This window comes from Caretta caretta, chromosome 5 (assembly GCF_965140235.1).
Source record: "Caretta caretta isolate rCarCar2 chromosome 5, rCarCar1.hap1, whole genome shotgun sequence".
Taxonomy (NCBI): Eukaryota; Metazoa; Chordata; order Testudines; family Cheloniidae; genus Caretta; species Caretta caretta.
In genome coordinates, this window is record NC_134210.1 from 62,472,648 (window position 1) to 62,485,283 (window position 12,636).

General features: G+C 42.9%; 1 protein-coding gene across 1 annotated transcript in view; it reads right to left on the reverse strand.

Moving 5' to 3' along the window:
• Window positions 1-12,156, reverse strand: part of PCSK1 (proprotein convertase subtilisin/kexin type 1) — a 42,614-nt gene extending 30,458 nt beyond the window's left edge. The window contains exons 1-6 of the mRNA XM_048850582.2: window positions 12,030-12,156; window positions 11,170-11,541; window positions 9,170-9,274; window positions 5,330-5,440; window positions 1,341-1,487; window positions 143-219 (exon numbers count right to left, since the gene is read on the reverse strand). Coding sequence (XP_048706539.2) covers window positions 143-219; window positions 1,341-1,487; window positions 5,330-5,440; window positions 9,170-9,274; window positions 11,170-11,541; window positions 12,030-12,056 — 839 coding nt within the window. The 5' untranslated portion in view covers window positions 12,057-12,156. The remainder of the gene's footprint in view (window positions 1-142; window positions 220-1,340; window positions 1,488-5,329; window positions 5,441-9,169; window positions 9,275-11,169; window positions 11,542-12,029) is intronic.
• Window positions 12,157-12,636: the final 480 nt, after the last annotated feature.

A 12,636-nucleotide genomic window follows, 5' to 3' on the forward strand; every position in this document is an offset into this window, starting at 1 on the left:
TTTTTCCCTTTTACATGTAATAGTCCTTCTGAGTACAAATATTTCTCAGGTCAATGTTGAAGAGCTGTGCATTTGCCTGTTCTAAGGCACAGCATAATACTTCATTAGTTTGTTTCTTTTCACAAAATGAGAGGCTACTCACTTGTTTTCATTTGTTGGATCATATCTGGGAAAGGGATCGTGATCATTGTCATTGAAATCATAACTTGCCTCGGGATCCTAAATTAAAAAATAGACTTTATAGTTACAATGAGAAAATATCCTCTAAAACAAGTTTTAAAGTTTCTGAAGTCTATACTAGGTGATGGCATAATTAGATAGATAGATGTGACATCAACTTTAATGTATACTTTCTCCTCAGCGTTAGTCATCATTCTCGATGTTTAGGTGAACAATTCGCTTTCATAAAATAAAGGTACATAACCTTTAAATTAATCTTCTAGAACAGGTATTGACTAGCATGCACGGGGGGAAAGGTTTCTTGCTATTAAAGCTTTGGATGTTGGAAGGCTAGTGTGGGGAGGCCTGCAAAGAAAGGTATTGGGATATCTGGAAGAAGGGCACTGGATGGTTTATTTATCATTAAATAACTTTACAAACATTTAATTAAGGAATACTCACAGTCAGAGCTGTTTTGAACGACAAGTTTTTGTTAAATGAAAAGTGGCTTTTTTCAAAACCAATTTTTTCATGAAAAATTGGTGAAAGTTTTTTGTTTACTATCTGTTTTCAGTAAAAAAAATAACCATTTCCATAGCATCTTCAAAAATATTTTTTTAATTCTCCATTTTTTTTGGCAAAATTAAACATGGATCTTTTAAGAAATCTTTGAAATGACAACAATTTTGAACAGTCTAATTTTTGTGTAGTTAAATTCTGGAACTGGCTTCCAAAGGAGATTGTGGAATCCCCATCAGGTTTTAAGAACAGATTGTACAAACACCAGTAAGGGATGGTCTAGGTTTACTTGGTCCTGCTTCAGCACAGGGGGCTGGACTTGGTGAGCGCTCAAGATCCCTTCCAGCCCTACATTTCTATGATGCTGTGATTATAAAATACACAAAGGGCTACTAGACTTTTAATAATTCAGCATTAAACCTGATGTCTAAACATGTCCAGGGACTAAACCACCCTGAAGAACCCACTATCCTGGTGAGCTTATTACTCAATTCCTAGTGATACAGGCCAGGGTCCAAATTATGCTTGGGATGAGTATTTCAGTTTCTCTGTCATGTGGGAGCTGTCTTACTGAACAGAGAAAAAGCCAAAGAAGAATGTTTGTATATAAACATCTGCAATTGGTTGATTTATTCTACAGCATTCTTAAAGCACAAACTTACATAGTTATTATATATGTCAGTGTGATTCCACTCCAAGCCATCATCGAGCACTGTTATAACAACGCTTTTGCCTGTAATCCCTTTTTGCCATACAGGAATAACATGGAGATCCAGTTTTGGCAGAGATGGAGTCACCCTTGTATCTTGCTGGGAGGAAAAATGATAGTAAGCATTTTAACATTTATACATTCATATGACACCTGTTCAAAGCTGTGTTTGAGCCATATTACAAATGTGCTTTAAATCAACCTTGGTTTGAGTGTGACCAGAATTTGTAAATTCCACCCAAGTTTTACAAAAAATCAACAAAGATTGGCCTGTTCAAATAGCTGGGATGCTGACAAACCTGTCCTTACCCAGCTTCCCTCATTCCGTTCACCTTATGACTTATGATGCTCCCAAAAGATATCTTAGGTAAGAAAAGGGCATCCTGTGTCTGATAACAGGAGTAAGGGAGATTGAGGAGCAGGATATGCTGGATGATCCTTGGATATTTGAGTTATTAGTCAAATCTACAAAGGTTGGTTCTCTTTCATCCACTGAGAACCAAACTGAAGCCACCCAGGATATGAGGAGCTGTGTTTTCTCTAAATTGTCTCTCCTTTGATGTCCAGGTTAGCTAGTGGAAAACAATTAGGAAATGGAAGGAATTAAAATGATGGGTTGATTATGAAGGACTGTGCTGGCTCACAATTTCCTATTTACTACCTCAGTGGAAAATCTCTTGGAAACATGACTCACCTATGCTGGCTTTCCTTTTAAGGAAGTGTCTTTAAAGATTAACTCTTTAACGGATTTTTTTTTGTAATGTTAACCATAACCATATATATATTTCAATATATGACAGCTTTACTTAATACCTCTATAAAAACACAGGCACAGATTCAATCACTAATGTTTTCTTTGTGTTTCTCAGCACATAAATACATTATTAAATAGGAATTTTTTAAATGTTTGTACATCTTTGTTTCCAGAAGAATGCTGAACCAAGCGTGAGATCCAGATAATGAAATGCACTGCGGGAACAACATTTCTTGCATTACAATGCCCTGTTTTCTAGCAGCTGCAGTTCAGGGAAATATTCTAGGTCATAGGGTTGTTCTGTAGGATCTATCATTTAATTGCTTTTCTGATGAATGTGTGAGGATAACCTGGGGCAGGGAGTTCTATTTTGTCATCAGAGGAGCCAATGAGCAATGTATTTATTACATGAACAGGGAAGCACCTTAAAAAAATACTTAACCCTTAAATAGCACTTTTTATTTGAGGATTTCAAAAACACTTTGTAAAGGAGGGTAAGTATCATGATCCCCATATGAGCAAACTGAGATGCAAAGAGGAGAAATGACTGGGCCAGAGCCACACAGTGAGTTAGTGGCAGTGCCAGGAAGAGAAACTAGGTCTCCTAGATTCCAGTCCATTGCCTTTTCCACAAGACCACACTGCCTTTCTCTATATTTGCATTCTCTCCATTGAAAATGAGCTGGAGAGAGAACACAGGGGAAAGGCCTCCCGGAAATATAAGATTCTGAATAGTCTCCATTGCAAAAAAACAAAAACAAAACAAAAAACTCACATCTGACCAAACAGCACTGGGGTAAGAGAAAAGCTGGTCAATCAAAGCAGAGCAAATAAAAAATCCACAGGGGCACAGCAGTGAAGCTGGTGCCCAGGGCAAGTGCCCGTCCCTAGAACCAGCACTGCCTGGGGCCTCCGACAGTACCTTACCCTCATTCCCTCTTTTGGAGCCAATGAAGTCTGAAGGTACAGGCATAAGTAGATGCACAGTGTGATCATATGTGGTGAACAGGCTTAAGTTTAGTTATGATATGTCCAGCAGATTCTCAGAAAAGCAATGTAAAACTCAGCTGTTCAGCTGTATTTAGCTGAGTTGTCACAGGAGGTAAAAAAACATGTTTAGGGCAGGAAACCTCATCCTCTGCCACCTCTTCATTAATGATTGATCCTATGAGTTGCATCCGAGAGTGCTGAAGGAACTGGCGGCTGTGATTGCAGAGCCATTGGCCATTATCTTTGAAAACTCGTGGCGAACCGGGGAAGTCCCGGATGACTGGAAAAAGGCTAATGTAGTGCCAATCTTTAAAAAAGGGAAGAAGGAGGATCCTGGGAACTACAGGCCAGTGAGCCTCACTTCAGTCCCTGGAAAAATCATGGAGCAGGTCCTCAAAGAATCAATCCTGAAGCACTTGCATGAGAGGAAAGTGATCAGGAACAGCCAGCATGGATTCACCAAGGGAAGGTCATGCCTGACTAATCTAATCGCCTTCTATGATGAGATTACTGGTTCTGTGGATGAAGGGAAAGCAGTGGATGTATTGTTTCTTGACTTTAGCAAAGCTTTTGACACGGTCTCCCACAGTATTCTTGTCAGCAAGTTAAGGAAGTATGGGCTGGATGAATGCACTACAAGGTGGGTAGAAAGCTGGCTAGATTGTCGGGCTCAACGGGTAGTGATCAATGGCTCCATGTCTAGTTGGCAGCCGGTATCAAGTGGTGTGCCCCAAGGGTCGGTCCTGGGGCCGGTTTTGTTCAATATCTTCATAAATGATCTGGAGGATGGTGTGGATTGCACTCTCAGCAAATTTGCGGATGATACTAAACTGGGAGGAGTGGTAGATACGCTGGAGGGGAGGGATAGGATACAGAGGGACCTAGACAAATTGGAGGATTGGGCCAAAAGAAATCTGATGAGGTTCAATAAGGATAAGTGCAGGGTCCTGCACTTAGGACGGAAGAACCCAATGCACAGCTACAGACTAGGGACCGAATGGCTAGGCAGCAGTTCTGCGGAAAAGGACCTAGGGGTGACAGTGGACGAGAAGCTGGATATGAGTCAGCAGTGTGCCCTTGTTGCCAAGAAGGCCAATGGCATTTTGGGATGTATAAGTAGGGGCATAGCGAGCAGATCGAGGGACGTGATCGTTCCCCTCTATTCGACATTGGTGAGGCCTCATCTGGAGTACTGTGTCCAGTTTTGGGCCCCACACTTCAAGAAGGATGTGGATAAATTGGAGAGAGTCCAGCGAAGGGCAACAAAAATGATTAGGGGTCTGGAACATATGAGTTATGAGGAGAGGCTGAGGGAGCTGGGATTGTTTAGCCTGCAGAAGAGAAGAATGAGGGGGGATTTGATAGCTGTTTTCAACTACCTGAAAGGGGGTTCCAAAGAGGATGGCTCTAGACTGTTCTCAATGGTATCAGATGACAGAACGAGGAGTAATGGTCTCAAGTTACAGTGGGGGAGGTTTAGATTGGATATTAGGAAAAACTTTTTCACTATGAGGGTGGTGAAACACTGGAATGCGTTACCTAGGGAGGTGGTAGAATCTCCTTCCTTAGAGGTTTTTAAGGTCAGGCTTGACAAAGCCCTGGCTGGGATGATTTAACTGGGAATTGGTCCTGCTTTGAGCAGGGGGTTGGACTAGATGACCTTCTGGGGTCCCTTCCAACCCTTATATTCTATGATTCTATGATTCTATGATTCTATGAGGAGCACCTTCAGCTCCAGCCGAAGTCAACAGAAGTTGGGGTGCTCAGCACCTGGCAGGTTTGAAGCGTTATTCTCTGTTGACCTATGCAGTGTGCATTATTAGCTCCAACACAGAAAATATGCTACCAACTAAAGAGATAAAACTAGAGATGCTGGTATTATCTGGTAAGGCTAAAATTCATGTTATTGTAAACATGGCTCTTAACTGTTTAACAGCTTTTTAAGGTATCACATAATTCCAGTGATCAGAAACTTGAACTGGAAACTGGATGACATAGCCTTTGCGTGGCTTAAAGAAAAAGAATGTTGCTTGGTGATATCAAACGCTGAGACCTATCATTTCCATGGGCTACACCAAAGAAAGTGGCTACAGTCTGCTCCCTTCTGTGCACCCTCTTTGACATCAATAAAATAGCACAAGTGATTAGTAGAAATAAGGTTCATTGCCTGCTAATACCATATAAAAATAAACTCTTACCAGGTACCACTGCTGATTCCACATAGGATCGTTGAAAAGGTTTTCTGCTGAGTCTCTCAAGGCTGAACGCTTAGTTCGCTTTTTTTCATATTGTTGCTCTGCCCATGACACCTACAAGTATTTTTATCAACAATAACAACATATAAACTCACAGAGATTAACTGGTTTTGAGAGTGTTTCATTGTAAAACAGAACCTTGGAATCTAAGGGGGAAAGTGGAGGGTTCGTTGCTGCAAAGTGCATTTCTGCATTAAAGTGTATCTTAAGCAGAAGGAAGATTCAGTGAAACCATGGTACTATAAAATCATTTAAAGTACAGCTAGAGTGAAAATCTTTTCTGTGCAAATGCCCTATAATGTACCTTTTATTTGTTAAAAGTATATAGCTGTTAGAAGATTGCCTAATCTGTGGTAGTGACTCAAACAAGCAAAAACACCATTTGTTTCACTCTTCAGCCTACAATTTAATATCTCTCTGTGTGAACTAGAAAGAACAGGAACCGTGAATTTTTAGAGAGGGAAAAAGAGCTATTCTTGCTACAGTCACAGCGATGTTGCTACTCATAGTCCATCTGTCCCTCAAAGCCTCTTTCCAAATGGCACTTATGATCACATTCCACTTCAAAGTGTGAACAATTAGAAAGCAGCGAATAGTACACCAAATTCAACACTGGTGTGACTCTATTAAAGTCAGTGGGGTTACACCAAAATGAATACGTTCAAGTGTGTTTGTGAATGTCTCTATGCATGTAATTGCATGCCAGTTATAGATATACGTGACTATGTTTAATTTACTTGATGGTATTTTCAAAAGGTTTCTCATTTTGTCTTTTGGAATGAATTACTCCTTTGTCTATTTACCCAGAAAAATTCAGTTCAATTTTAACAGAGACAGATTCTGATACCCTTACTTATGCTGAGTGTAACTTTATTCTGCAAATAATGCTATTTATTCAGTTGGGGAACTATTCATTGAAGTAAGATGCTATTCAACAGGAGTAAGGGTATCAGAATCTGGCCCATAGCTGGTGTCTAATATAGACTTGCTTTTTGCTCCATTTTCCAGCTTGGTAAAGTGAAAACAAGCTAGGTGACTTGCCAAGATCCTACAACAAGTCCTCAGCCCAAGATGTTCCTGGCTCCCTAACTCTTTGCTCTAAACATTAGATTAGGTTTTTTTATTAGGACTCATCTCTCTAGGCTGTGCTCTCATACCTTTTTGCTTTACACATCTGTCACAGGATATGTCACAATTGTGAGTATGAAAAACCTAATTTAATGAATTGTTATACTGATATGATTTAAATGTATTTCACATAAGGGAAAGTTAATGAAAAGCTCCAAATAAGAGAATATAGCTAAAAAAAACTGAGGCCACTGCACATATGTAATTTGAGAGTACACTGCATAATATAGATTTTCCTACTTTGTGTACATTTAGTGCTAAAAATGTGTGCTGAGTGACAGCCCTGGAGACTGTAGTCCTCTCCTTATTCACTTAACCGGAATAGCATGGATTGTATTAGTGCAAGAAATATTCTACTACTGCCCCATCAATGTGCAGGAGGACCACTTCTACATAAGTAAGGACAGTAATCCTTCACTCTCCTCCATGTCCATTCAGTGCTTGGCCTCTTTGTCAGTTAATGCTTGTTAACAATTAGTGTCAGCTGTGCTCATCATTTTTGTGATGAGGACAACTGCCCTCTGGGACATGAGTCGAGATCACCAAACTCATATATCAGTGAAAAACATAGTCTAACAAGCCAAATTTTTGTCACTATGTAGTTGGGCTTGATTCAAACTGTCAATCTAATAGAGAGAAACAAGGCTCTGTACTAACCCATTGGGAGCCATTGATATACAGAATAGTTAAAATTATCCCTTGAATTTGATGTAATGTTGTTGATAGAAAATGGATTTCTTAAACTAGTCTGAATATTGGAAGAAGTTAGGGACCAGAAAATTACACATTTTTAAAACAGTTAAAAGCATTACATATTTTACTTTAAACACTGGGCAGATTATAAAGAGGCATAGCTCCAGGATCTTACTTACTGCATTTCGATAAAACAAATTAATATTCTCAATACTATAGGCCAAAAGTTTCCTTAATTTACACCCACACAGCCCTACTAAAGTAAATGAAATGCTACAAACATAGCTAAAGGCAGGATTCTATTAACTGTCTTTTAAAAATGTATTTAATTCTTTTAAGATGGGCTGCTCTTGAACAGGTATAGATCTTTAGAGAAGATGTCTATGTATAACTGTATAGCATTACAGCATTGCTTTTGGTTTTCTGTATATACTTACATAATTACGTCTCACTCTTTTAAATAGCTTATCTGAATACTAGATGGTAAATAAAAAGCAAATTGGAGATGATTTTGCAAATGTCACCTGCAACATTTCAAAGCCCTCTATTCTTTACTTCAATAGATAAATATGCAATAATGATTGTCATCAAAGTCAGTCACGCAATTGCCCCCACTCTCTGTGTTATAGCAGAGAAATATACTATAAACAAAATTGGTGGTATTTCCCCCAGTAATGGATAAATTAAATGTAACTGGATCAAATGGAGAGAACTGAACCTAAACTCTGTATCAGATCAACCTGGTATTATCGGGGTGTTGAAAATGTGAAGCCAGATCTGGATGTGAATTTGGAAATGCAACCCTTATTTACAATCAGCCAAACCCAAATCCTGTATATAAACATCTCCAAATTTAGAATGTTCACATTTTTCAGCTTGAACCTATCTCCACTATCAAAGGAAATGCTAGCAGTAAGACACAAGGGGAAGTGTGACTTTGAAACAGAGCAAGCAGAACAAAGTATATCCTAACCCATTTTTTCTCATCTCTGACTAGCTTCTCATATTGAATGTTGCCTCCTAACAAAAGCTCACAGTCTAATTTTTTTCTTTGAGTAACTGATCACTTAAATATTTTTGTTCTTAAATGATTAAATGTTTTTTCACAACTGGATCTCTAAATATTATAAGAAGTTTAGATTTAGATTTTTGCTGTTCCACTAGATAGTAGTTTTAAAATTTATTAAATTTCCTAACTTTTAAGCTAAGCTTTTAGTTACTGAAAAACTAACCAGTTACCTGGTGTGTTTAAAAAGCAGCCACCACCTTTACCATCCACAAAATTAGATAAATGGAGGATCTGTTTCACCGGTGTAACTAAGACCCTACAAAGTCAAAACTCCTCTTGACGGTTTCAATCAGATGGCCAGCCTTGTCTGATTTCCATAAGAGTTTTGAGTGCTCAAATACTGAAAGACTGGGCCCCATAACAGGCCCTTTTTAAATGTTAATTGGACAGCTAGTTATTGAAACAGAGTATTGCAGCAAAATCTCAGCACTTTTTTCTAATTTTTTCTAATATATAAGCACAATGAACTAGACCTAGATTTCCTAGAAATAGCACAGAATGAGCTTTCAGTCAGGTCCTCTGAAGTCAATGGAAAGACTACCATTTACTTCAACAGACTTTCGATCAAGCCCTGAAGTTCTTTGTATGTATTTTCACCAACCACACATAAGCATTTCAATCCAGAATTACTGCAGGTCTGGAATTATAAAAGAGTAATTTGCAGAAAAATACACAGCAGCTTAGGACCAGATTTTGCCAGTCTTACAGACCTTGACTAGTGCCTTACTCCTTGAAGTCAATGGGCCTGTTCATGGAATAATGTACTACTCCACACGAGTATGGATGGAAGAATATATTTGACTTGCAAAATGTGTCTGTGACCACATTACAAGTCAAGCAATAAGCTGACAACATGGATGCTGGATATCAGAAAGGGTAAATGCTACACTTACACGATGATCATCGGAGAGTCTCTTAGTGATATGAATGGCACTTCTTCGAGATCTTCTTGGATGGCTTCTGTGTCTGAATAGATAGTGATTTTCGAGTGATCCAATCTATAAAACAAAGGAATATTTTCCATACTGCCAGATACTTCTCCTATTGCAAACAAATATCAACATTCATAACTTGTCAGAATTAGAGTCCATCTTCAGATGAGTGAAAACTAGAATAAATGTACAGTTTATAATATTTGTATTCTAAAATAAAATTATCTCCAAGCTAAGGTGTTGATCACTAACAAAAGCTGTGTGTTATTTGGCATAATGTTGGGAAAACAAGAGGCACACTCCAAGCTGAAGCTAAAGTAGTTACTTTTGATTTACACTGGTATAAATTAAAGTAAAACTTGGTCCCTATTTTGACATATCTTAATTAAATTACATTTTAAGGACAAGGTTTTATTTCTGACCATGGCACATGCTACTGCCGACAGCATCTCTTTAGGATGTTGATGGGATTGAATAAGGGAATGTATATTTTCTTGGAGTATTCAAATGTGTAGCCAGTGACTATACAAATATGAGCTCCTTGTGCATGCAAACTAGACTGATGGGGTTCTCTATCCCAGTTTATTGTTTACAGCTATGAAATCTATATTTCCATATGACATATTGGGAGTAATACACATATCCATCCATATCCTACTAAAGTCAGTGGCAGTTATGCCATTTTCTTCAGGGGGACCAGGTCCGGGCCATAATCATGGACCTACTATTATACATACTGCAGTATGTTTTAGGAAAAGATAAACCTCTCTGATGGAGAGGGCCTGTCTTCCCCCTGGCAATCAGCGGGGCAAGACACTGTTTGGGAAAACTGTGTGGCGCTAGCCAATGGGGGACTGGAAGAGGAGAGATGGATTTTAGACTAGGGTCCCCAGGCTCTCTATCTTCAGCATCCTCTCTCCTACTTGGGTTACTTAGATGAAGTGAGCTGTAGCTCACCAAAGCTTATGCTCAAATAAATTGGTTAGTCACTAAGGTGCCACAAGTCCTCCTTTTCTTTTTGGGAATACAGACTAACACGGCTGCTACTCTGAAACCTTAGATACAGGCTTTTTTTACCCTTGCACGGTGGTTTGGTTCCTAACGCCGCCCATCTCATTGGCTGGAGCAGCAGGACCCAGGGGGCTGGAGCTCCAGAAGAAGCGGAGCAGCAAGGATGCTGTTACGTCAAGGCAGTTACTCATCCCTGACAACGCTGACATCACGGCATCCCGAGCGCTGGAGGAGCGAGCCAGCGCCGCCAGACACCCCCCGCCCCGACCGCCGGGCCAGAAGTTTGCCTAACCAGAGAGCCCGGGGCGGCGGGGGCGGAAGCCCCTGGCTTTGCACGAGGCAGGGGAGGGCTCGCTGTCCGCTGGCTAGGTACGGGCTACGGCATCTCCCTCTGTAACGCGCACAGGCGGGGGAGGCAAGAACCAGCTCCCGGGGAAAGCAAAGTTAACAAGGCTCCGTTCCCTGCCGGGGGAGCTGGCGGGCCGCGGGCATCTGTCTGCCGGCTCGCCCGCTGCCACTGCAAGTCCCGCGCCCCGCGCCGAGGGCTGGCAGCCGCCGGCCACTCACACCAGACACTCGGGGAACGCGATGCTGCCATATTGGACCCACCTCCCTGGCGCGGGCGGGGCCGGGCGCGAGAGGGCTCGGAGCTGCAAACACTCCCCTGGGGGCGCGAGTTTCAAGGCAGCCCCGAGGCGGGACCCGAGCCCGGCACTCCTCGCCCCCGGGCACCGGGGCCCTGCCGCCTTGCGCGTCTGCGCGCAGCCCCCCGAGCGAACCCGGGCCCGCCGCAGCTAACTGGATCGGCGCCCGCCATCGCCTTCCCCGCCCCAGCGAGCCCAGGGCTGGGACCTTGCCTGGGGGTGGGGGTGGGGGGCGCTCCAGGCTACATGGGGCCGGTCCGTGCCCGGGGAGAGGCGTCCGAAAGTTACCTGCCGGCTGCCCCTTACCTGGCCCAGCAGCTCGTACTCCAGCTCCTCGGCTATGGCCTGGGCTGCCGCCGGACCGCCAGGGATCTCCGCCGCCCATTCATTGACGAACTGCTTCTCCGCGCCGGCCAGGCTGGCAGCCGCGCACCAGGCGCAGAGGAGAGCCAGAGCCACCCGTCGCCTCCCGTCCATGGCCCGGCGAGGGACGCGGGAAATCAAAGAAACGCGGGGAGGGGGGGACCAGGCGGCGGATCGATCGCCCCGGCTGCAGCCCTTTCGCTCCTGGTTGCTATGCGGACACCCGGCAGGCTGGAGGGCGCAGCGTCTCCCAGCCAAGCGCGCCACGGCTCTGGCGCGGGGCTGAACGGCGCCCAAACCCTCTCCCGCGCCGGGCTGGAACCGAGTGTTTACACGTCAAAACTACGAACGCCAGCCTGACGTCAAATGTAGCTGGCCCCCGAGCGAGCGGGTTATTCCCAAGCGGGGAGGGGGAAGGGGGGGGGGTTGCTAAAATAAGCCGGAGGGACAGACGCACATTCAAATAAGAGGAGGAAAAATAAAACCCAGCCAACCCTCTGCTAGGAGCTGAACCCCTCTACCCCTGCCCACACACATCCTCCACCATTAACAGCTTCCCTAAGCGCTGCCAGAGATAAGCTCTCTGTCAAGTGCATGGCACTAGCAAACAGTATTGTGCCTTTTCTTATCAGGGGGCTTTAGGCTCCTCTTCCAGGAGGTGGCTGCTCTAACCTGCAGAAGGCACGAGTTAATGCCCGACACAGCTCACAGACTGGCTCTAACCGCCCTGGAAAATGCTTGCACTGCCCCAGCAGATGACTTGTAAAGGGGTTCTGTCCAAGAGATAAACAGCTAGCACTAACCTCGTCTGAAGCAGCTCCAGCTCCCATTGCAGCAAAGGGACGTGCAGTTTTCTGATGAGCCAACTTTAGTTTACCTCCTTACTCCCGGGGGATTTTAAAACTAGGGGTTTGAAAAATCACGGCAGTGGGAACAGGCGTGACAGTGGAAATTACAGTGTGTGCTGCGCGCAGAATAACGTTGCCTACCACATGCTCGCAGATGGAGATAAAGGATACACATCCGAAACCGGTTCGCTTTCTTGCTCTGTTTAAACGGGAAGAGCTGTTTTCTGGGGAAAGGGTCGACGGGACAATGAGTTAGAGGCACATCCTAAATATTTGATGTTACCCCTCGGAAAAAGTATTTCAAAGTCAAATTTTAATCACGAAAATAAATGGGAAGTAGTGCCTATTTAATTACACGTCTTCCCAATAATGATATTTAGCACAGTACAAAGCGTTCAGAATCGTAAGGGGTTTATTTTTATTTCCCCTCTCTATTAGTACAATCTTTTTCAGTACGTCAGGATGAAGAACGATTATCCTAGGTGCTTAGAAGTAAGCATGCAGTTAAAACAGCTTGAGACAGGGAAGGCGCAGAGTACTATAGATTCCTTCTGTGTCTAAG